At 49.7% G+C, this 24,965-nt stretch overlaps 7 protein-coding genes across 7 annotated transcripts; 4 read left to right on the top strand and 3 right to left on the bottom strand.

Moving 5' to 3' along the window:
• Positions 1-1,007: 1,007 nt before the first annotated feature.
• On the bottom strand, positions 1,008-2,620 carry LTR64_006935 (uncharacterized protein; the record flags this gene model as incomplete). Its single annotated transcript, XM_064901261.1, has 4 exons — positions 1,008-2,016; positions 2,063-2,330; positions 2,380-2,521; positions 2,567-2,620. The coding sequence occupies 4 exons, from the start codon at positions 2,618-2,620 to the stop codon at positions 1,008-1,010; spliced, it is 1,473 nt and encodes a 490-aa protein (XP_064752337.1).
• A 3,410-nt stretch (positions 2,621-6,030) lies between these two features.
• LTR64_006934 (uncharacterized protein) lies at positions 6,031-6,894 on the top strand (the record flags this gene model as incomplete). Its single annotated transcript, XM_064901260.1, has 2 exons — positions 6,031-6,335; positions 6,390-6,894. The coding sequence occupies 2 exons, from the start codon at positions 6,031-6,033 to the stop codon at positions 6,892-6,894; spliced, it is 810 nt and encodes a 269-aa protein (XP_064752336.1).
• Positions 6,895-9,054: 2,160 nt separating this feature from the next.
• On the bottom strand, positions 9,055-11,504 carry LTR64_006933 (uncharacterized protein; the record flags this gene model as incomplete). Its single annotated transcript, XM_064901259.1, is given in 2 exon segments — positions 9,055-9,116; positions 9,131-11,504. The coding sequence occupies 2 exon segments, from the start codon at positions 11,502-11,504 to the stop codon at positions 9,055-9,057; spliced, it is 2,436 nt and encodes an 811-aa protein (XP_064752335.1).
• Positions 11,505-12,244: 740 nt separating this feature from the next.
• Positions 12,245-13,995, top strand: PTC5 ([Pyruvate dehydrogenase [acetyl-transferring]]-phosphatase 1, mitochondrial; the record flags this gene model as incomplete). Its single annotated transcript, XM_064901258.1, has 2 exons — positions 12,245-12,281; positions 12,359-13,995. The coding sequence occupies 2 exons, from the start codon at positions 12,245-12,247 to the stop codon at positions 13,993-13,995; spliced, it is 1,674 nt and encodes a 557-aa protein (XP_064752334.1).
• Positions 13,996-14,495: 500 nt separating this feature from the next.
• ALG11 (asparagine-linked glycosylation protein) lies at positions 14,496-16,133 on the top strand (the record flags this gene model as incomplete). The annotated part of the gene is made up of 2 exons (XM_064901257.1): positions 14,496-14,770; positions 14,819-16,133. The coding sequence occupies 2 exons, from the start codon at positions 14,496-14,498 to the stop codon at positions 16,131-16,133; spliced, it is 1,590 nt and encodes a 529-aa protein (XP_064752333.1).
• A 2,678-nt stretch (positions 16,134-18,811) lies between these two features.
• Positions 18,812-20,342, top strand: LTR64_006930 (uncharacterized protein; the record flags this gene model as incomplete). The annotated part of the gene is made up of 2 exons (XM_064901256.1): positions 18,812-18,861; positions 18,908-20,342. 2 exons carry the CDS (start codon positions 18,812-18,814, stop codon positions 20,340-20,342), a joined length of 1,485 nt encoding a protein of 494 aa, XP_064752332.1.
• A 2,345-nt stretch (positions 20,343-22,687) lies between these two features.
• CLB2 (G2/mitotic-specific cyclin) lies at positions 22,688-24,222 on the bottom strand (the record flags this gene model as incomplete). Its single annotated transcript, XM_064901255.1, has 3 exons — positions 22,688-22,779; positions 22,828-24,154; positions 24,214-24,222. The coding sequence occupies 3 exons, from the start codon at positions 24,220-24,222 to the stop codon at positions 22,688-22,690; spliced, it is 1,428 nt and encodes a 475-aa protein (XP_064752331.1).
• Between the last annotated feature and the right edge of the window lie 743 nt (positions 24,223-24,965).

The raw sequence follows: 24,965 nt of genomic DNA, 5'->3' as shown, positions 1-24,965 counted from the left end.
GATGTCGAAAAGGAGTCGTGACAAGTAGAAACCTGGGTCACAACGATGTTGATGCTGGCGACAGCATTCTTCGTCCACACTCAGCTCTCGTCCTGTGCGTGGTAAGACGCTATTTCTGGTGGAGGCTCGACCGCGACTAATCTGGTACCTGACGATCGCTTTTGTGGATATTCCAAGAGAACCGTGACCAGTCAGGTCGATCGGATCTACGTCTCTGGGTGTCCATTTCTCCTGGCTTCAGGATTTCACATGTCAATAACGTCGAGACGACATCGAGGCTCGAGGAGGACACGCGGTTTGTGCAAAGGTAGATATGTCTGGGTGAGACGATCAAACAGCGGAGAAATATCTGATCTCTGCACCGAAATATTTTACCACAGATTCAAGTTATCAGGGAAGGCCCTGCCGGCGCAGTAAGTTTGCCTGGTCTCTATAGTGGGCGCCTCAAAGCCACGAACGAAATGCAGTCTACCACTTGCTCCACGGGAACAATTTCAGCATGCTGTAGCTGTACGTACTCTTTTCGTAGCGGCCTACTACCACTTTCAGCTGCCTCTTCAATACACTGCTGTCACAAGCAGCCGTTGAACCTTGTTTTGTAGCGTAACTACAGCCAACGCCACCTTCCATCAATTGGGGATAACACATAAAGTACAATTCTCGCGTTCGAACAAGCGAGATGCAGAGGACATCATAGCGTAATCGACCTGTTCAATCAACAAGTCCACAATGTAAGGTTGGTAGTAGCAGGGACAGTTGTTACTGGATCATGTATGAGTAGTGTTACGTGTCATGGATTGCAAAAACGAAGTTTAATACCCAAACCACTTCACCACAATTGATGTGCCGTTCTACTTCTTCTCGAAGGGGTTATGATACCTGTAGTTGTGGCGATCCACGCCACGAGCAGAGGTCATAGAGACTGAGTCATATAACTCGTGCTGAATACCCATCCTGAACTGGCTCAAATTGGTGATTGGTGTGTGAGCAGCAGTGCCCTGGGTCTCCTAGACCTTCGGCACTGGTTTGTTTTTCCAGAATTCCTCTTCCGATGACAAGATCTGCCTATGTAAGTCACTGGTTCCAACCATATAGTCCGACATAGCAATACTGTCAGGAACGAGAATATCCGTAGCGCTGGCATCGTCGTTGCCAACAGGATTTGCTGCGCCACCAGTTGCAACTTCATCTTCATCGTCTGACTCGATGAGATTGCTGGAGTCACCTATTGCAAGAGCGACGTTATCATTTCCATTGGCCACAATGGTCGCGTTCATAGATTTAACGCTTGGTATATTGGAGACCGATGGCTGGTCTTTGATGCTGAATCTGGCGTAAGAATCAACAAGACCAGCAATATAAGGATCCTCGTGGGTTTCCATCTCAGGGGCGCTGGTGTCTGACGACGCAGTGCTGCCATTACTCGAAAAGTCGATGGAGACGGGACCTCGAGAACCTTGTCTGGATCTGTCTTCTTCGATAACAATGAGCGGAGCAGTCGGGGTTTCATCAGCAGCGGGAGTGATGTCGGGTGGTGGCGCCTGTGCGACGCTTTCGATAGATGGACGAGCCTCTGTCGGGGCAGTGGGCGCTGTAGCGCTCAACGAAGGTTCGCGAGCGGCCAGGTACTCTCTGATCTTAGCCTCAGGGGTCAAGCTGCCAACATCGCGATTGACTTCCAGTCTTTCGGGAGCCCATCTCGGGTCAACAACAGCTGTTCTATTTCGTGCTCGAGTGCTAGAAGGCTGCTTATGGGGTTCTGTGTTGTTTTGCTGGATTGGACGTCTTCCGCCAACGTTGTGATTCCTTCCTCTGCCAGCATTACCTCCAATGCGAGAACCATGTCCGGGCACTTCACCACGGAAGGTCGAAGGAGGGCCCTGGTGTGCGGCACGGTCGGATTTTCTCGAGCGTGTCTTACCATACCCTCTTCTTGTATGCTCGTCAGGAATATAAGCTGGATCGAGTGGGACTTGGCCTCCAGCTGCGACAGCTGTTTGAAAGGGGCCCGTACCACTAACAAGAATTAGTAATGTCGATTGTGGAGCATTAGCATGCTTACTGAGCTCTGGCATCGTTTGAAAAAACTCTCTGATTAGGAACTTGATCCACATTTCGAGATGATGGTAGTGGTCGATTCTGGGTATTGGTGGATGGTAATCTACCTGTAGCAACGGGAGCGGTATACTGAAGATGTCGAACATCGCCCCGACCAAGTGCGATCCGCGAAGTCTCGGGATGCTCCTGCTGTGTAAGTCTCAACCGATGAGTTTGACCACCGGCAATGTCTACGTCGGTAGCGATGTGATCGTCAGGTTGGAAGACGTTACCTAGCAACATATTAGCAGGAGTCACGGTCTGTATTGGTCGACAACGTACTGTGCCAGCCAGCAATCTCATCTCTGTCCTCGATCGCAGCTGGAGCTCTTGGAGCAAATTCTGGACGACTCGTTCGAGCATTTTTACGGCCACCTTCATCGGCTGTAACGATCTGTTCAAGGCGACTGTTGCCGTACATTGCCTATCACAAGTAAGTAAGGAAGTCATGACTTGCGGGCAGACATACTTCAGCTTCTCTACGTGCCCTCTCATCCTCATCTGGATTATTGACGTCGCCCATGTTGTACTATGTATCTTATCGGATGTCGTGCTTGAGCGGATCAGAAATTGGTCAAATGGCGGGTACTTGTAAGACGATTGGACTTGTAGAATGGAGAAGCCCTAAAGGATGAAAGTATTGACTGTGCGAGGCCGGAGTGTCAAGCCACGTGAGGCAGGTACGAGTAAGGCCCACTTATGTCTGTTGCTAAGTGAGAACTTCACTGCTAGTAACAGGATAAATTTTTCGGTGCCAGCCTGAGAAGCCCTTAAGAAGAGGCAGGCAAGCCGTGCCGAGCAAGCACAGGTGCTTGTATAGATTGTGCAGCTTGAGAGGATAGGTCCGAGACATGATGTTCTTAGAGAGATAGTGTTGAGCTGATTGTGCTACCACGTATCGTATTATTGCCTCGAGTCACAGTGAAGCTTTTCTGAAGTCAGCTCGAGCCGTGGAGTGTATAAAGAGTTGTGTTTTCCCAGCAAACCCAGCTCACTGACCGGCAGGCTGTTTTGCGCCTGGCAGGACAGCTGCAGGTCTTTCAGTATGCATAAGGACTGCCGGCTTCCGCCCATGAACCTGGACAAACAATACTGCCTAGATCTTTGTCAAGACGGTTTGTATATGTATGGATAAGAGGGGCTGATGCGCATGTTGTGTAAGTAGCTATGCAACCTTGCTTCTTGTGCCAGGAGCTTTAGCAGTCACGCGGAACTCCAGACGACCTTCGACGACGCAGCACAATGTCAATCCACCTCGTTATCGAAGCTCTTCAACCGACCTGCTTCTTGCGATAGCAAAACGATCTGCTACCTCCACCAAACTTCACACCGGAATGGTATCCAATAGGTAGGAAGGCTGCGCTGCCAACGACTTTAGCCAACGTTCGGGCAGGAGTCATCTGCTGTGATAGCAGCCAGAATCTGCTGGAAGAGCATGAGGGGGGGGGGGAATTACAAGCTCTACGAGCAAGCTGAACCATCACCTTGAAATCATGACTTGGTCTCTGCCTCTGCTATACCTTAGAGGCACACCTTGTTCCACGAGGAACTTGAGCGCTCTGCATTACACCCTTGGGCTGCATCTTTCTCAAAGAGAATGCACTGAACTTCAGAACCACAAATTAGCTATCAAGAAGCAAGAGATTCTTGTTCTCTTCGAAGCATGAGAGAGGGCATTCTGAAGAAGACATCAGCCTCCACAAAGACGCATTATAACCGAACGTTTCCATCTGAAGATGAAACAAGAATTCTTGTGGTCCAGATCACCTCTGGGGGCCGAGCAGTCTTTCGTAGTAGGCGAGCGTTGTACCACAGTCAACAAGATGTGCGTTTGGTCCGAAGAGTCACGCAATGCAGATCAAAAGACCAGAGAGACCTTGTCGAACGCTTGAACATGACCGAAATTGCAGACTCTCTGGTTCGAAAACGAGTGCCCAGCCCGTCGACACAACCAAGCAGGTCATTAGGAAATGTGGCAATTCAGTCCTGAATCCAAGATCAGAACACTGGACAGACTCAATGGCTAGAGCCTCCTTGGTTCTTCCTTTGTGGTGGGCAAAAGACCTAGATGCAGACACCGATTTCGGTAGCTATGTCCCAACAAAAAGCTAATAAGCATGGCTAGCAAGGCGACAGATATTCAGATCTCGATGCACTTTTGAGGTGCATGGCCGTAGCTGCTCGTGTGGGCTGGTCGAATTCAAGGTGATCGTGGTCGAGGCACTGTCATCGAAGCAGCAAAAAGTATTATCTCAGAGTCCAGAGAGCTGCCTAGACTTCAACAAGGTGAGCCTACTGCTGACGAGCCCTAAGATATGAACAGAGGAAGCTTCAGGTCATGGACGTTCAGAAGTGCCATGGGGAAGGCACTACCCATTGCAGATGCTCCCCCTAAGTCTTTGCTGAACTTTTCGTCAATCCGGTCGAACATGGAGTAGCCAACTGAATGTCAGCATCTATCGTATCGACCATGTCGTCCAGGCGATGGATCTAGCGTTCGACAGAACTACCTAGATTGACCATTTTCGGTGTGCTGGAAGCAAGGATAGATGTTCCGTTGACATCGCAAACTTGTATTCCACGGGATGTCCTGAGCTTAATCAGGCAGTTGATTGAACTGGAAAAGACATCCCCATGTTCGCCAAGGACCATCAATCGTCCCTCATCAGGAGTGAGCAGAAAAAGCATAATGCTCTTTGATTTGGGGGTTTCTCCGAACATTGGCTGTCAACAACATCACGACATTATCAAGTATCGCGCGTCTTCGGGTTCAGCTAGTGAAGTATTGCTTCGCCGAGAATATATTGCTAGAGATTGCCCTTATCTTCGTGCTAAGGCAAACATCGAAATTGCTGTGATGTTGTGCAGAGCCGAACTACCACGTGAATCAGTCAGCGTTGGTAGCTCGGAGTGAACAGGTCGTGCCTGTCCTTCTAATCGAAGAGATTAGCTCTAGGTCGGACTATGCATACACGCGAGCAAGACCTGATCTGCACGTCTGGCGTTCCTGCCGCGTGCTATCATGACTTGGTTGTAAACTGGTGGCATGTGGAGAATTGTTGAGGTGAACCAGAATATGCGTCGCCTCAGCGATAGTCATCGATCAAGCCATCTGTGGACGGCACGTGTGGAATACACCCCAGTCGTGTATTGCTTCATGTCAGGTTGTTACGACATACGAAATACGTTGTGTCGTTGAGTGATTGCAGCCCTCTCTCCCAAAGGGAGCAGCGCAGCCCGACTTCTGCTAGTTTGCGGAGCATTGACGCAGCCTCCTCAGCCCGGTATCAGCGTGCCAATTTTAGCAGTACGATTCAATCACCAGCCGGATGTGCTCTCGAGAATTTGAAAGCTAGGAAAAAGTTCACAGATGGCATCTTGATATCGAGGAGCTCTCCGGGTGTGTACTATGGTAAGTACCTCTCGAGCTTGCATGTGGCACCGTTGATAGCAAACCACGTTGGAGGAAGTGCATCCACGAGAGCAGAACTGCAGTTTGCGGAGTTAGAGTTATGGACAAGCAGCCCTTGCTGACACAAGAACGGCATCTTACTCTTTGTGGGACGGTTGAGTACCTATAAACCCAATCAACCTGCGATGGCGGACTCCATTGGAGTTGCTGAGCATCCACTCAACATCTCCAGATGCCGGTGTATTAGCTTATCCTGCAGCATCTCGGTGTGTATCACCAGATGTACGTAGAGGCTTGACAAGCCAGCTATACATAAGCTCCTCGACTCTGTCTCAAACTTGGAAGTCGCAGACCGCTCTTTCCATACAACCCTTCTATATCACTAAGATATCTTCGTCCTTTCTTCGAACTCTCCTGCCTTTCATGAGCCCAGTTGATTACATTGACCATACTATCGTGCATCCTATACACTAGATAGCAGGCTTCTACTTGACCTGAGTCGTTTCGGTTTTCACAGCATCATGGCAGCCCCACGCGCATCCTCATTCAAGGCACTGAAGAACCTCTCAAGGCCATCTCAACGCAGTCTGCATATGACAGGTTCGCAGTCCTCGCCCAGAGCACTAGATGGAAACCACAAGACCACGTATCTTCCGTGGGGTCTACAAGAGCTTCGGCAGGAGTGCGGGAAACGGACACTGTCAGCTTCGGGCACAAAGCACGAGCTGATCGACAGATTGGCTTCACACGACACTCTGCAAGCCAGAGCATTCTCGATTGCTATGAGACGCATCGCCAAAGAGCAGTCTTCCAAGCCAGTCAGCGGGTAAGTCGAAGAGCCCTGGATTTCTGAGGTGGGATATCGCTAATCCAGGCATAGACCTTCCGAGACAACGAGCACTCGTAGCTTCAACACCTCTCGAGCCAATAAAGCCGTAAACGACACCAGTACAGTTGACTTTGCATACCTGCCAAAGCTCTTCTCGGAAGAGTGGAGCGTGCGACCAGCCGTCGTTCGAGTGCCTATACTGCCCACTATCTTTTCAGACGACGCCGAAGCGAGGCTCGAGCAATATCCAAACCTAGACGCGGCAGCTGGTGGATATCAAGCCAGCGATGGTGGAATGGCCAAGATCATGAAGCCTCAAATCGAGACAGTCGAAGAGAAGACTAGCGCTGAGATGAGCCATATGAGCGACATTGGCGATGGTCAAACCACAGAGATGTCGGTCGAGACATTGGCTGAGCTGACAAACATCCTTGGAGATGACGCTAAGAGATTCGTTGAGAGCGTTAAGGACAAAGACGAGGGCACGATTAGAAAGATCTGGTCCGGTTTCCTAGACGACTTGCTTGGTGCTAAGAATACTGGTGCAAAGGCATGAGCTTGTCTAAGTACATGGACTCGTTCCCAATGAGCTGGCTGATATTTTTCTATAATTCAGCAGAGAAGTAGCGGCATCAAGTGCTGAGTCGCGAAACTCTAGCTAGGATGGAGCAGACCAAGCAATGGGTTAGTTAGCGTCAATTTAATTCGTGTTGTGCTTGAACCGTCCTGCCCTCTCGAACTTCATCATGCTCCCGAGTCCCGACCGCCACTGTCCTTGATGATATATCGACAGAAGGGAAGAGAACAGGCAAGAGGTTGCGTAGATTCCTCTTACAGCAGTTCAGGTTGGGTTTACTCGCTTTAGTGGTACGAAACACATTCACGCACTACACGATGACCAGGAATGGACAGCGAGTTTGGGTGCATGTCAACCCACGGAAACATCCCCTAGGATCTAGTCTCAAGAGGACATCAACGTATTGGTCCGCTGCCATATCTACAGGCAATGTAGTGTCGTCTGAACGATCAGCATGTCGTTGAGTTGTTCTGTCAGTATGAAACCTAATAAAGTCTGATTGAACAGTACTCCGTACTTCGAGTGCCTGCGAAACGATGCAGGAACATCTCAACCAACACCAGGCCACCTGCACGAACGTATTTGTTCGTATCATTCCGGCCAATGATTGTTCTCAATCGACCCCTGACATGGAACTTCACCCAGCTTCCACACGCAAAGAGACGTGCGCGATGCATACGAAAGACGACTTGGGATATGTGCATATTACCCAACACAGAAGATATCTCGATGGCACACGAAGTTTGTGTAAGGATTGTATTCGTCCTTCGCTCACCTTTACCCCTTCTCAACTCAGCACTACTACCCCAGATCGTGCGATGCGCGGACTGTCCTCCAAACCGTCAGTATGGTCAAGCCTAAGATGCTCTGGCGAGGTTCCGAATCATCTACTGGTGCTGAGTGCGAAAGAGATACGGGCGTGGACCCACTCCCATCAGCTTCATACGGGTGAGCGATACGACTGCAGCACGAGACTTTCGACTAGCCATACAATACTGTTGATTGACAAGGCAAATTGAAGGATACCTTCGCGGGTACAATCTACGCAGCAAGTCCGTCCCGAAGTCCCCATCAAGACTTCTCGGTGAAAGCCTTCACTCACGTCGAGGGAGCAGCTAGAGCCAACAACGGTGTGATTTTATCGTTGTTTTTATCCAACGTAATCACGAATTGATTGCCAGGTCCGTTGCTCTATCACCCTGATTGACAAAATCACCATTATGTGTTTATTACTCAGGTTAAAACTGTCCCCCTCCAGCTCACCCAGTGGTTACCTTTCCCTGCTATTCAGCACATGAACATCGCCCTGCCCTCGATTACCTTCATCGTTCTTCCAAAAGCACAGAACACACCTTTGACTTGACCTCAGAACGATGTCAGACAACCCATCTCCCCCATCAACACCAAACACAACACCTCCCACATCCCTCCCCACCCCCACAATCATCTCGCGAATCCGCGACGCCGACCTACTCATGCAAGTTACCCGCCATCGACGCGGCAGCCGACGTTACGACCTCATGATGCGATTCCTCCTCCACAGCATTCCTATAGACTTGATGACGGACTACAACCAAGCCTTTCCCTTCACTGGCCCGGACCAAGTCCATTCATCGAGCCTACATTGCTATTCACGTGAGCAGTTATTGGTCTTGATGCGGTTTTATGAGTTTGTTGCGGGGGAGTTGACGAGGTTGGTTTGGCAATTGAGGTTGGTTGAGAGGGTGTCGAATGTTCCGTTGTTAGTGTTGAATTTGATAGGAGATGTTTTGAGTTGATGAGGGATAAACAATATATGTAATTCGTATACGATAATTAGTTTTGGCACACGGAGACTACAAAGTATGTGCCTGAGCATTTGTAATTGAAATAGCAGCACCTAGGTGACAGCAGTAGCTCTCTTTCAATAAGCAATGTCAATAAAGATGGGGATGAAGACCCATTGAGTGATGGTGCAGATACAGTAGAAGAACTCGACAAAAACAACGAAAACGTAAAAACGGGCTCCAAGCTCTTGTTGTTCTCATATCTTGGTTTCTCCAAGGTCTTGCGATCTATATCTATATCACCTGCTCTATTCTTTTGACGAGATTTGATTCGCCTCTCTGCTTAAGCATATTCAGTACCCAACCCTGTTGATTACGGTGTAATATCTTCAGCCGCCGTACGTATGTACTCAAGTTCGGATCCGACTTGGCTTCCTGCAAACCTGTACCTATCAGCCATCTTTGTAATCTTTGTGGGTTATCTTCTATGTCTTCGTCTGCTGCGAAAGTAGGAGGCGGTTGAATTGTGGCAGGAGGTGGAGGAACAGCTGGTGCTCTTGGAGGTGGAGGAGGCTCTTCATCATCAGAGTCAGCATTTCTTATCACAGGACCGGAGACAGGACCTCGAGTCGCTGGTCGTAGAGCTTCATCGTCTGAGTTGTCTTCATCGACAGTGGTCGCGTATGGACCACGTGGTGCTGGCGTAGGTTGATCCGTGGTTTCTTCGATATCTTCCAGGCTCGGCATACTGTCACCGCCTTGTGAAACCTCATCCTGCTGTTGGTCATAGTAATCGAAACCCCCAGCCATGTTTCCAGCAGCAAATGCTTCCTGCAACTCCTCGTCGTCCAGCTCACCAAAGTCCTGGGCTACCTGGATCTCTAGCATCCGCTGTAATACGTGGTCGGGGATCTCGGCAGCTTGTGGACCCAGGTGTTCTCTGAGGGCTCTTAGGTCATTCTCTCTCGCGCCTTCAGCTTCTTGACGGTTGTCTGATTGGGCCGGGGTGAAGAACCATCGCAAAGCTCTCGAGACGACGTCGCTGGATAATGCCACCAATCCTTGACCACCAGCTACTGCTTGCGGGGCGTCTGTTGGCGCACGTCTAGTGAAGTCACTTTGTTCGCTGCTTGGTGGTGGTAGGATATCGGCACCTGAAGTGGGCATCGTTGTAAATTGTCGAGGTAGTAAAGCGATGAGAGAAGGTATTTCGAGGGCCATTATGTGGCGGGCTTCTTCGAGCGATATTTGCAGGGCAGGTGCAGATGCTTGGTCGTCGATCTTGTAATACTGTAGGGTGTTTGCGACTTCGGATATCAGTCCTATGGTTTCGGGAGTGTTCCAGAGATCTTTCGCGCGTGTGACGTAGAGTTCTGTATAGAGTTTTTCAGCATCAGTCCGGGGTATCTCTTTCCACAACGACTTTGGGATTGGTGAAACCTCGAGAGCCGATGCAAGCTTGTTCAGAATGTAAGGGTAGCGCTCCATCGCCAAGGCAAGTTGCTGTCGTGCTTCGCGAGGGTTTTGAGCTCGCAACAAGGCAAGAGATTTAGAAATGCATATGTTTGGTAAGTGCGACCAAGCTGAACCATATGCTGAAGGCGAGGTCATATCGAGGAACTGTTGGTGTTGTCTACCACGAAGAGCGAGTTGATCGATCATCATAGTCACACCAAACGGGTCCGAAGCCGTGTTGAGCTGAAGGAGTATTTTGGACCATTCGTAAGCGGTTTTCCAAGTACCTCGTTGTTCAAGATTGCGAATATATCGCCATATCGTCAGGTAAAGTTCACGGTTAGCAGGCTTGTTAAAGTCGAGCCTGGCAACACCTTCTCGCATAGCGGCGGGGAAAGAGGAATGGACAGATCGACCCAGGGTGAAAAGAGCTCGTTCGAGCAAATCTCCAGACAGAGAATTGTCTCCTTGATGCTTTGCGATTTCGGAGACTTGCAGCAAGCTCGCAACGTGATACGGGTGTTTCTGAAGCATGCCTATCATAGCTTCAGCCTGCATTGAATCGACGGCTAACTTGAAGTCCCACTGGGCAGACTGGTATTGTTGGTTATGTATCAGGTTGAAATGCTTCTCGAAAGTGGTAACAGGCAAAGCCTCCATGCTCAAACCACCACTCGTTGCTAGAGGCCATTCCTCCTTTCCTACCATAAAGCAATTTCGTCTCCTAGCAAGAGCTCCCAGTTCCTTTCCTTGACTGGTCCGATTGTATCGTCCTGTCAAAGCAGTCTGTAGATCGACGCCACCTTGTAAGTTTTGTTCTCGTCTTCTTGTAGGCTGTGAGCGTGAGCGAGAGTCGTCCTCGAGAGCAATATTTCCGAACAGACCGCGCATCTCATTGACTGGATCCAGGTTCTTAGGCTCAATAGCTAGGTGCTTAGTGGCATCGCGTTCCCAAAGACCTTCCTGTACAGTATCGTCGCCACCTTGTCCTTGAGGCTGCTTGAGTGCTAACTCCTTCAATGCTTTGTCTATGTCGTCCTCGGAGGCATCCTGTGATTCTGCCGGCTGAGTATCTGCGGCTGTATCCTTAGGCTTTTTCTTGGACGTTTTCTTCTTCTTCTTGTTCGATTTCGCTACTGATGTCGAGGGTTGTGATTGTGGTGGTTCGACAGGTTCTTGCTCTTCTTCCATGTCTTTGTCGTCCTCCTCGTCATCGTCGGTAGCGTTCAGCATATCAAAAGCATTTCTGGGTCTGGATATGACAACAGGCTCATCTTCCTCCGACTCCTCCTCGTCGTGGTCGCGTGTCGCAGCCAATTGCTTTTCCCATTCCTGCTCACGCAATTTCCGTAGAGCTCGAGTACCCATCTCGACGTAGACCACACGGCAATTCTTGAGTTACAAAGTTCGAAAATGCAAGGTCTCTATCATAGAAGACATATGCGAATTTCAGTTATCGATTGCCCTCTAGATCTACTCATAATTCTTGTAGGTTACGTCATATTTGATGATTCACCGCTAGCGTGTAATTGGTCACTATAGACACCGGCGAGGATCTGCAAACTGAACTGAAGTTCGATTGAAGTGGTCTGAAAACTAGTACCATAAAAGGAGAGGAGGGCACTTGAAATTATGGGATCAGTACGAGTAGTTCTCCGTGATATGGAAGAGATAGGTAAACTGTACGAGAACAAGTTCTGGCCTCATCTTGTTTGCTCTCACGCGTGCACTATAAGTAGATGACGCGCCTGCACTAAGATCTAGTCTCAGTCCGTCCGTGATCCAAGTCCTACAATCTCTTGTCTCGCTTATTTGTCGTCGATATTTGGATGAGTACCAGTCAGAGAGTCGAAGATCGAACGTCCTTATAGATTTGTGCTGAACCAATCGGAGAGGAGCAGAATTTATTCAGCCTGGCGACGATTGCGACGATCATCCGCCTCGGAACCAATCCTTGTTCAGCTCTCTTCATTCTCTCTTCCCTTTCCTTGACGTTAAGGCAAAGATGCGTCGGGCTGTAATATCAACCCTTCGCACAGCAGCTCGACGCTCGGCCTTTCGAAAAGCCATCAGCAAATCACCACTCTTCTCACGCCATCACCCCGAGCATGCGATCAAAGCCTCCTTCTCTACCACTGCCAGAAGGTATAGCCAGAATCCTTCCTCCATGCGCTTCAATTCCCGACGACCTTGGATTATTGGTGGCTCGATCGGTGCGATAGGTGTGGCATATGTAGCGTACAAAGGTCCTTCTCTTCAGCAAAATCCTGCTCAAGCACGCAGTCTGACAACAAATGCTCCACCCCAAATCACTCCTATCGCTGCAGTTACACATGACAGGAAAGCGCTGGTGGTAGACAACGATCAATTCTTCACAGGCCAGATAGTAGGCGACGGACCATTAGCCAAAGATACTGATGATCGTGGAAGAAAAGTGCTCGAGATGCTCTCCCCGGACCAGGCCACGGAGCGCATCCGCAAAAATGAACAATCATACTTGGTGGGCCGAGGTAGAGGTGTTGTGCGATATGATGTTGTGCAGCTACCCTCCAACGACCCCATCGAGGATGATCACGCCGAGAAGATAATAGAAGTGCCCAATAGCGTGGCTGCCACAGACGATGGCGCTCCTAGCAGTGACTGGATGTTTTGGGGCGTGTTTGATGGTCATTCAGGCTGGACGACAAGTGCAAAACTACGACAGGCTCTTATCTCTTTCGCTGCTCGAGAGCTCAATACCACATACAAGGCGGCAGTTTCAAGCACAAAGTCTCCATTTCCTGACGCCGCCAGCATAGATGCAGCATTGAAGTCTGCCTTTACTAAACTCGACAACGAAATATGTATAGAAAGTGTCAACAAGGTCTTCGCGAATCCTCGCAAGCCGTTTGGTGCTGAACTTCTTGCACCTGCCCTCAGCGGCTCCTGCGCCCTCCTTTCGTTCTACGATACTCGTTCAAACCTCTTCCGCGTCGCCTGCACAGGCGATTCTCGCGCCGTACTCGGTCGTCGCAACCCAAAGTCAGGGAAGTGGTTCGCTACACCACTTTCCGAGGATCAGACTGGTAGCAATCCTAATGAGGAAGCTCGAATGCGTGCCGAACATCCTGGTGAGGATAAGGTCATCTGGCGTGGTCGAGTTCTGGGCAACCTCGAACCAACTCGTGCCTTCGGCGATGCAGCATACAAGTGGACCAAGGACATCCAGGAACAAATACAAAGTAAATTCTTCGGTCGAACACCAAATCCCCTCCTCAGGACTCCTCCTTACGTCACGGCCGAACCAGTGGTGACAACCACCAAGATTGAGCCACGCAATGGCGACTTTGTAGTTCTTGCTACTGACGGTTTGTGGGAAATGCTCACCAATGAGGAGGTTGTCGGTCTTGTCGGTCAGTGGGTTGAGGCTCAACAGAACGGCACATCTCCTGCCAAGTCCTCGGGTACTGCATGGCTCACATCATGGTTCAGTGGTGCTAAACCACAATCACAGCTCCCAGTCGAAAAAGGTGGAAATACAGACAAGACTGGAAAACCAAAATCAGACATTGCAGGCAAGGAGGATCTACCAATCAGACAGCAACAATGGCAGATTCCGCAAGACAACAACATGCACAGTCGTTTTGTGGTGGAGGACAAGAACGCTGCCACTCACCTGATCAGGAACGCACTAGGTGGAAAGGACAAGGACATGGTATGCGCCCTGCTGACACTTCCGAGCCCGTATAGCAGGAGGTATCGTGACGACTTGACGGTTGAGGTTATCTTCTTCGGAGAAGGGGCAAGTGATGGTGCGGTACGGGTCAACGAGGAGGCCAGTTCGCAGAGCAACAACGATAAGTTGAAGCCGAAGTTGTAAACATCCATCGTGATTGTGGAAGAGTTGAGAAAGAGACATTAGAACATGAAGGAGGCTTTGTGTGTCATTTGTATTATATAGAGTGTGATCAATTCTCGGATGTGCATTCGGTGGGCACCATCATACAGCAAGGCGTTATAACGGGCAAGGAGTGTTGATGTCGAATGAGGCAGTCAGAGCCACCAGCTCTACCTGACTTACCTCATGTGCACTACGTAGACTCCTGGAGTATTTCTGTATCTCCGGGCCAGTCAGAGAGTATAATATTTCCCGGACCTACATGCTGTACTCGAATCGTTGTACTACTGCACTCTACAAGGCCGATCACTTACTTTCTCACATGTCTGTTGGCAACGTCATCGCAGCGGCGGCCAAACACGAGGATTCAGATTCAGGACTTTGTTGTAAACGTTGACAGCACCCCTCTGTCTCAATCATAATGTTGCTCAATCGTGCTTGTGTTTCTTCTTTCTGCTCCAGTCAGAATAGCAAGGGCAGGCATGGCAGTCACTACTATCGTGGGCCTGCTGGTCCTTGTGCCATTGCTGCTCCTAGCGCTGGCTAGGCTGTCCCTCCTGCTCTTAGGGAGATACCTACTCTCACAAACAAAAGATCGACGCGACATTTTGCAAGCTCTGTTCAAGAGAGATCTTGATCTAGGTTCACACGAGAACGTCACCGAGGTAGACAATGGCTGGGGCAAAGTTGACACACCGCCTTCAGAGTCAGATCAAGAGAAGTGGTCGGGCATTATAGGCTTCTTTCACCCATTCTGGTGAGATTACTGCCATACTACATCGTGCCACGACTAATTCTATACTAGCAACGCAGGAGGCGGTGGTGAACGAGTTCTATGGGCAGCTATTGCTGCAACGCAGACAAAATGCCCTCGTGCCATCTGTGTTGTGTATACGGGCGACCACGAAATCGAGCGAGATGCAATCATTGACACGGTCAAGAAGCGCTTTGACATATCCCTCCAGTCGCACTCCCTACAATTTGTGTACCTCTCTCAACGCCGTCTCGTTCTTGCCTCCACGTGGCCACACTTTACACTCCTTGGTCAGAGCATTGGGAGCATGATTCTCGCTTACGAAGCCTTCAACATGCTGGTGCCCGACATCTTCGTTGACACGATGGGCTATGCCTTTGCTGTTGCCTTCGCACATTATCTTTTCCCTCGTCTGATAACTGCGGCATACGTGCATTATCCCACAATCTCAACCGATATGCTCGAGAGCTTGGATGACAAAACAGGAACCAAGGGCATACATTCTGGTGCAGGCTCAGGCTGGCGAGGCAGAGCCAAGAAAGCCTACTGGCACGGCTTTGCATGGCTTTATGGTTGGGCTGGCAAGAGTATCGATGTGGTTATGTGCAACTCCACATGGACCGCGAACCATATTCGCAAGCTGTGGAAGCCTGCACAACCAAGCATAGTCTACCCACCCTGCCCGGTGAGTGAGATCGGGAGAAAGATCAAGATAGACGGCTACCCAGACGAGCAACGAGACCCTACCACTCTCTACGTGGCGCAATTTCGACCCGAGAAGAACCATAGCCTCATCCTCAATGCCTTTGCGAAATTCTACCATAGCAATGCTGAGTCTCCTGCTTTCAAGAGCTCCAAGAAGCCACGTCTGATTCTGCTTGGAAGTGTTCGTGCCAACACACCAGATGAAAAGTACATCTACAAACTTCGCTTGCAGGCGCACGAGTTGAAGATTACAGAATGTACAACTTTCATCACAGATGCTCCTTTTAGCTTGATACTAGAGCATCTTCAGTCGAGCAGTATTAGTGTAAATGGCATGTATGCCGAGCATTTTGGTATAGGCAACGTCGAAGGCCTCGCTGCTGGCCTCATTCCTGTTGTTCACAATTCTGGTGGCCCAAAAGAAGACATCGTCGTACCTTACGAAGGACAAGACATCGGCTTTCTATGTGAGAACGAGTCGGAATACGCAGACGCTTTCAAGAAGGTGCTAATCGGTTTGTCCACACAAGAAAGGCAAGATATGCGGCTCAGGTGTAGGCAAAGCGCGAAGAGATTCACCGATGAGGTGTTCAACGGTAGATGGAACAAGGAGATTCAAACGCTGGTTCATATGCAATTGCGCAAGTCTGGACACAGGTGAACGTAACATCAGAGGTCAGCAAGCTTGCGATTTTCATTTAGAACTACGATACTCGTATGCTATGAAACGGCGAGTTGATGGCAAGAAGCGTATAGCGAAGCTAATACTAAGCACTTCCTTGCCACAAAGCCGTAAAGTACCGTGGCAACGACGTATGTAATTGCTGCAATTGCCCCAACAGTGCTTGAGCAGAATCCTGAGGTGAGGATCGCTTAGCGCCCGTCAGTACGGAGGTACTAGCGTTGTATGTCTTGTAATGACCAAACTTCGCGACCACGAAAGTTTGACCTGTTGTGTTTAATAGCGGCTCACATTCAGTTGTACCACAGCCAGCACGTGGGTGGTGAATATTATCATACACTAAATTTCTTGTTTTCACTTGCCTGGTCAACCTTCACCAAGCAATTGGACCCCTTGACACGAGACGTAATCTTTCTTGATACCATACGACGGCGGTGAAGATGCCTGCATCTGTTTCATTGCCCAGGAACAAGGGTGCGTCGCTATGGCCAACCACGATGGAGTTGAGCGGAGAGCAGGGAAGTATTCTGTTTCAAACATTTCCGTCAGCGTCAACAAGGGCTAAAAACAGGCTTCATGCGAATCTGACCCGTACAACCACCACACGACATCTGATTTAACAATTGGGAGTCCGACGGTCGGCTTCGTTTTAATTGCTATTCAACAATGAATGTTTGCAGTCCTGGCTAGTCAATGCTTGTCAGATGCAGACGTCAGAATGATAGCGCCACTCCGAGCGGAAAAGATATGGCTGACCGTACCATTGAAAGCTTTATATGCCTTTAAGCGACAGTGGTGGCAATTGTGGTATTTGGACGATGAGTCTATTCCGGCCTTGATGGAATCTACTGCCTGGGCAGATGTAAGTTGGAAAACTGAACCCAAAGAAAATTGCTTATCTTTTTCCTAGGGACTAAGAGGCATAGCAACGCTAGGCGTTGTGTCTTCACATCTCGTCCTCTGCTTTGCCCGGTCACTGGCACGACCATGCTGCGGGCACGATGATATGACTCCAAAGCTTTTTCAGCGACCAATATTCAGACTCATCGCAGCTGGACACTCCTGGGTAGCCATTTTTCTTGTGTTGCTGGGCTTCGTCAACTCGCTCAAACCCTTGAAGCTGGTTCGGTCGGGCAAGGTTGATACTGCCTTGAGCAGCGTTGCTACCGCCTCTTTCCGCCGAACATTTCGACTGATATTGCCATGTACACTCGCCACGACCCTGGCGTGGTTTGCATGCCAGCTGGGATTGATGGAAAATGCACGTTACAGTGATGCATGGTGGCTTTATGTGAACACTCCAATGCCGACTCCTAGCTGGCACCAAGCAGTCAATGACCTATTTATCGCACTGATGCGCACATGGCTTTTCAGGGGAGGAGAAATCGTCTACAACCAGCCGCAGTGGACTATGGTGTTCTTGTTACAAGGAAGCATGCTGGTTTTTGCTACTATATTTGTTGTGGCAAACCTGACTGGCAAGTGGCGTGGGATAACGCTCGGTCTTCTTGCATTGTGGTCAACAAATTGGAGTCTCGTTCTTGGTGACCCTTTGGTTGGCTTCACTTGCTTCAACGGCATGATACTTGCCGAGTTGGCCTTGAGCAAAGTACCAGGAAGGCTTGCGGAGTCGAGATGGACAATCATGCTGTCTGGATGGCTCATCATGACAGCACTTGTGTTGATGTCTATGCCGGCAAGCTTGGCTCAGAACGCAATATGGTCACAAACTCTCTATCGTGCTGCGGAGAAGTATTTTCCACACTCGGCGATCGACGACATAAGTCGTACCTGGGGCTCTATTGGAGCTGTGATGCTCGTCAGTGGGATCATACTCTCGCCTCATGCACGATACCTCCTTTCAGCTCAACCTTTGGCATGGTTGGGCAAGATCTCATTCCCAGTGTTCCTTCTGCATCCACTCTTCATGCAGACAGTCATGCCAATATTTGCTTTCTCATCGGAGACGACACACGAGATAGTGCCACTTCCTGACTCTTTCGATGCAGATGGGGCGCCACTGATGCAGGAGATCCGCAGATATAGACAGAGAGGGAATGCAGCCTTGGCTATGTCAGTGGTGGTTGTCTTAGGTTGCACATGCGCTGCAGCACATTTTTGGATACTGAAGATTGAGCCTTATTTGGGTAGAATCACGAGTGCGTGCGAAGAAATAATGACTGGCAGGAATTCTATGGAACAACCAATGGAACTGCCTCGGGTCCGACAGGATCATGAAGGACAAGGAGTACGATCGAAAGAGGGACCGGTCTGCTGATAGAGCTCACCTCAAATAAGATGTTTTTTCAACACGTTGCTCAACAAGGCTCGGAAACCCTGCTCAGTAACCGAGATACAGCCTAACTATGCAGCAAGTTTACATGGACTTTCTTGATGGAGATGGGTCTCTAGCTGAAACGTTAGAAGTACAGTCTCCCCACGATCGACAGTTGGTGTTCAAGCCACACTCCATCAGTGTCAGGAATCTGGTGGCGCAGTTCATTGGTTGATAGTCAATAGCGGCAGTAGCCACGTCTGGACGTGCCTCCGCTTCACGTGGAGAAGTGGCGAATTGAGCCTGCACAGGGTCCAAGAACAACGTCAACCCTCAATCACATCTTGTCTTCCTGCAAACATCTGCCTGGTGGGTAAACATCATGGCATCTTCAGGAGGTCATCTGGTCACAAAGACCATGAGGCTCTTGAGGTAGGTTTGCTCCCGACGTTTTCAGTCAGTCTCTAATTCGAAGCAGGTTTGGCCTCGACAAGGCACGGAATGTTGTACGTGAACGACTTGGCCAAGTCGGCCAAGTCGAAGCACGCGCAGAACGAATCTACGCCAGAGTCCACGATCAACCATTAACTCGTCTACAAGCTGTCAAACAAGGACAACGCAGACAGTACAGCACACAACGAGTGGTCAATAATGCTATCCGCTACTTCACAACTGAGATATCGCACACCGCTAAGCCGTTGCGTTCGTCATATCCTCAATCTCGAACAAGGACTGCTGTCTCCCACCTCACAAGTCGCACCCCATTTGCCTCGACCCTGCGACCGAATTTGACGGGTGGCACTTTATCAAGATCTGCTGGAGGATATACTACAGGCGGAGGCAGAGTTGGAGGAGCAAGATACTTCTCACATGGACCAGCTCAACCTGCTGAAGTCATTCAGAACGTCTCTCAGGCTGTTCGAGCCTTCTGGCTACAAGGTCATAAGGCACACTTTGATGGCTACGATACAAAGACTGGCAACAAGCGCTTTCGAGCTGTATCTCCAACCCAAGACAAGGCCCGAAATGCCTTTGATCGTTTCCACTCTCACTCGGCTGGCAGCTACGTTGATTTCAAAGTCAGCCCAATTATCACAGCCGTTGGACCCCTGAGCACTGTCCCACGATCAGAGACATACAACTCCTACTGCTTTGAATCCGAGAGCTCTACCTCCCCAACAGCCACGATCGCGGATGAGGCCATCATGACCACCCTTGCCGTTGATTTCGCTCGAGCACTAAAACATCTGGCTGCGATCATGAACGATCTCAAACGTCTTGCAACTCTTGGTTCGTTACCACTTATCATGCTCGATCCCACCACACTCCGAGTACGTTTCCCTGGCTGCGATCAGGATACAGTCGAACAGCTATGTACTGAACTGGGGATACGTCGAGGAGTAGTAGGCCAAGACGAGGACTTTGACACGCAGCACGGTGCGGATATCGCCCTCCGCTTTCCATTTGCGCCCTCCAAGACTGCTTCCGAAGCCGAGCTCGAGCACATCTACGATGGCTGGAGACCAGCAAAACGCACAAAACGTGAGAATGTTGATTGGCATGGCATGCTCTCCCATGGTCAGCATCATCAGTCGACTCATGCAGATTTTGAAGTTCCTCATCCTTTGGCAGAATCGGATCGTCATGATCAGGAAGAGCTCCATTCGATCCTCGACGATGCCGAGATCATCAATAACCCTTGGCTCGCCTCAGCTCCTATCTCTGCACAGATGTCCGATTATTCTTCTCTGCACCCCTCTGAGCACATAGCCCACGAAGATACAGGCAAGCCTTTCGAACCTGATCACCGATTTTATGCGACGGAGCAGACTGTCCCTGCTGATCATACGGGCTACGACGGAATCGAAGGAATTTACAGATTCATCGAACACTGCGACCGGGCCAGGCATTAATGACGAGTTTCGTCAATTTATGGGTACGGCTTGGATACGATTGGAATGATAAGAAGCAATACGCGCCTCAGAATGTATATCGATACCCGCATTTTTAGTCAGTTGATTTCATACAAATGTCACAAAATGAATGAATTAAAAAGGTCCTGTGACTTTGGTTCTTTTTGAAACGTGCCAGCCCACCAGTATTTCGTGTTCTGTTCTAGGCTATGCGCCTCAGCCAGGTCAGTGAACCCCTTTTCAACGACCACTAGTCGCTGATACTGACCATAATTGTACCCAGCTTACCACATCTTCATCTAGTGCCCACCCTTCCTTCGCCATAACACAACCAGGAACCACAACAACTACCGCTGCATCTCCCTCCTCAACTCTCCCAACAACACTCCATTCAACGGATGATCCCTCGTCACCCTCCTAACCTGCCCTTCCCCGAATCTCACCACCTCCTCCAATAAAATCTCATAATTCACATCCTGCTGTATCAACCCTTGAAATGAGTACATTCCTCCTCCTCCTTCACCACCACTACGCTGCTGTAGCCTCCTTCTCTGCCCCACAATCCAGTCTTCAAGCGTGACGGTGCCGGCGTTGGCGTTCATGAAATCGCCCCAGCGGCGAGAAAACGCGGCGTGAACGCGGACGGAGAGGTCGACGTTGGATTTAGGGAGGTTAGGAGGGGATGTAGGGAGAGGGGGTAGGTTGCGATTAGATGGAGGAGGGTGGGATAGGCGGAGGGTTCGTAGACGAGGTCTTCGATTATCTGTGGGGGGCTGAAGCCTCGAAGGATGTCTGGGGGTGTGCCGGTGAAATTTCTGAGTTGATGGCGGACGGCTGTGAGGAGCCTGGCTGGGAGGGAGGACAGGGTTAGCTGAATTCCAGAATGGGTGGTCTGGCGGCTATTGATGGTTTACCTTCTGCCTTGTGCAGGGCTTTCTTGTCTTCTAGATCTAGGGCAGGCGTGCTCATGCGTGATTATTGTAGTAATCGTTTCAGATATTGTCGAGCCATCAGTGGTTTCAGAAGAACACATATCATTGTAGCTGGCTGGTTTTGGCAGCATCATTGCTATACTTGTTGTGCGAGGCAAACCGTTTGGTCCTGCCAATCATACTAGTAAAACCACCATGTAATCTGTCTCAATCGAACTGCTTCATTAGCTATTGTCGAGAGCACCGTCTCCGTCAGCAGGTGTGTTGTGTTCCCGCGAACACGACTTCAGCCTCAGCAGAAGCGAAGTTGCTTCGACCTTCAGCAGACTGAGATGAAACTGAATGACAACAGTCACGGCGTCCGGTCCATCCATAAAAAGGCTGATAAGAATCAGCAATTTAGGATAACAGAAGCTTGAGCTGGGTCACTTCCAGGGGGCAGAAGAAGATGAGAAAAGACTGAAACGATCATTCAAGGGACTAGCCGTAGTGAATGAAGTCAAAAAAAGCACAACACGCCCTCAACGTGCTTTGCAAGACATACTGAGACGACCGCCAATGGCAACCCATTTTGGTGGCAGGAGTCCATCGATTTGGGGAACCGTGAACAGAAGAGATTGATGCTCTTCATGCAATCGAGTAATGGAAACTGGCTGTGTGCAGGATAGCCAGATTGAATTGCTGCATGTCAGTATTTAAAAGGTGCGAATCAATAAGAAGCACGAATGAAAGAGTTCCGTAGGTTAAGCTTCATTAACGTTGGCCGGGTACAGATACCACAATAGTGTAAAGGTATACGTGAACACGAAGTCAGAAGGAGACTCGAAAGATTATGCTAAGGAAACAGAAAACGATTGGGGATCCCCACGTCAATTTTTGCTGTGAAGCATAAACGGATGGTCGCTCATTTCAACCACTGGTCATATCAGGATCACATCTGATCAAGCAGCAAGTATGTAAGAACAACAATCTCTAACCTTGCTCGCCTGCTCCTTCACGTGCAGTCAAAGAGAAACAATGACGAGCATGTCGAGCTCAAGACAATAGCAACACCATTGGCAATATCGCAAAAAAACACAAATCCTCCCCTCTATCGAGTGCCGCAAAATCCAAGAGGCACTATATCCACTCACTGGAAATTGCTGAGCGATGTTTGCTTGGAGGAATAACGAGCAGTATGCGTTGTCGTAACCCTTCATCCTTTCCCCTCACAACGCCGTTGTGATCCGAGGCGACCATGTTGAAACTCCTTTGCCATGCTCCGAAATCGCAAAATGGTATTGTAATCAATAAACAATAGACGCCGGTAACGATGCGGAAAATAATGTATGCAAATCGTATTGTCATCGAAGTCAATGTTGGCAACAAAGATAGGCTGTTGTATGTACAGCGTCAAATAGCAAGTCGAAGGGCCTAGCTAGATTTGATGTCGCCAACAGTGATGCCACCACCGTTTCGCGCTGTGTTGGCGTACTCCTTGGCCCATTTTCGAGCCATGATAGATGCTGAGAAGATGTTAGCAGAGCATTGATGTTAGAGATGGGGATGTATACCTTTGAGAAATTTCTTGCTAGCGTACTTCTTAAACAACGCTTCGTGAGCAACAGGTCCTTGCAAAAAGTCGACCATGATGTCGAAGACAGGGATGATATCGTCCTCAGTGTAACCAGCGAACTGGGTCAGGGTCACATCCCACGGACCACGCTCCAGGATCATGCGGGCTAGGTACATTGCTGCGGCGGCGATGTGACTCTGTCTGTACTCGAGGAAGCGATGGTCTACTAAGCTCAACTCGGTTAAGTATTTTCCGAGCGTCCTTGTCTGAATGTCGTAGTTGTCGGCCTTGGATATACGACGAAGGAAGTTCATTGGGTTAGGATAGCTCAGGTCATACTTGAGGGTCGACAGCGTGTATCGCTCAGCAGCCAAGACTTCGTCGACTGAGAAGCCATCGTCAGCAACGTGAGTGAAGTTGCCGACATGTGGCGAGAGGACTTCTTCGTATTTGGAGGCAATGAACATGGCAGTGATGCCCACAAGTTGCAACTTGTCCAGAGGTACCACCTTTTGAGACAGGAATCGGTCGATGATGTTGACGGCCAGAAACAGTGTCTCAGGCAGTAGGCGGAATCTCATGTGAACCTCGATGAGCCAGTCGACGAGTATGCCTCGCATTTTCCATTCTAGGTCGTCTTGATGGTCCATGTACTGAGGATTTGGCATGGTGTTCTTCTCAAGCTCTTGGTAATACTCGAAGATTTCTCGAACATATTCGGCACACATTGAGGGGTCGTCTAGGTCTTCAGCATCCAGGCTGGCCATGATATCAAAAGCATCTTCCGTTTCCTGTTGAGCCTCATCAACCATAGCTTGTGTGACAGACTTCTTCCGTACTGGCTCCTCGATCTCTTCGACAGGTTCGTCAATGGATGTGGTGGCAGCAGGTATCGATGGCTGAGGTCGTTTCTTCTGTACGCCTGAACCACTGGCAGGCTTCTTTGAGTCAATGACTGGTTTTGGTTTTGCATTGTTGTCCTTGACGCCCAGAGCGGAGCGGGATGAGTTGGTGCGAGTGAGTTTAGCAACGCCCCCTGTGGTGGAAGGTTTGGATGCAGCGACTGATTTCTGACCAGCAGCCTTCTTGCCTTCTTGCGCAGCTTCAACACCTTTGGTAGCATTTGTGACATCACCCAACGCTCTTCGACCTCGTGTACCATTCAGTGTACCTGTTGTTGATTTCTTGGTCTGTAGTGCCTTCTTGACAGGCAGATTGGATGCATCATCCGAGGGACCTTGAGCGGCTTTGGCACGCGTTAAACGGGTGTTCGCTGCGACCACATTCTCATCGTTCTCGTTGTTGATACGCTGTCTCGTACGTGGCTGCGCTTGGTCAGTCATGGTCCAGACGTAGTCGACAAGGATATAGTAGGAACACTTACAACAGGCATGATGGTAGAGAAGAGCAGCTAGCTCGACGGCGACTGATACAGTAGGAATCAAGGAAGGAGAACGTTAACGTGTATTGAGAAGGTGCAGTGCCTGGAAATTGTCAGTATAAGATTGCCCATCAACTAATAACGCTCGTGGAATGGACGCACGGGCAGCAGCAGATTATGCAGTCGATGTCAGCTTTTCAGGGTTGCTGACGACGCGAACGATCTTGTAGAGGCTGCCGTGTTGAAGAAAGACACGGCCGTCAATCTCAGGCTAAACTCGGGGTGTCGAGGTCGAGATGGTGATATGACACGCAAGATAGTGAGCGCGAAGTTGGTAGTGCTTCGCGTCGTGTGGATGCCCGATAGTGCAGCTATAAAGTGATTATGATGAGTATGTGTATACAAGGTGAAGCTCAGGGTGGACGGATGTTGAGCTGTAGGTCGAGCTTGGTAATTAGAGGAAGCTGTGCTGGGAGAAGGGCAGTCGAGGTGTATGTAAGAACTTGTAGCTGCGAGGGTACCAGGAAGCAGAGTCGGCAAAGGCTTGGAGAGTTGTTTGGGCTTGGCGGGTCCATGGCGCGCTCTGCGCTGGATCAACCCGCCAGTCTTTCAATTCTGCCCTGCCATTGGTTTGACACGACACGCTGCACCAAAGTCTTTGCGTGATGTAATGCTCCACGAGAAAAGACGTGACTTACCTCGACGCTCAGTTTCCTGCTCTTTCTTCTTTTCGATGGAAATACTCGTGACAGATG

This window comes from Lithohypha guttulata (assembly GCF_036872675.1).
Source record: "Lithohypha guttulata strain CCFEE 5908 chromosome Unknown scaffold_5, whole genome shotgun sequence".
Taxonomy (NCBI): domain Eukaryota; kingdom Fungi; phylum Ascomycota; class Eurotiomycetes; order Chaetothyriales; family Trichomeriaceae; genus Lithohypha; species Lithohypha guttulata.
The sequence above is the reverse complement of the archived record's forward strand: the minus strand, read 5'-3'. Positions and strand labels throughout refer to the sequence as shown.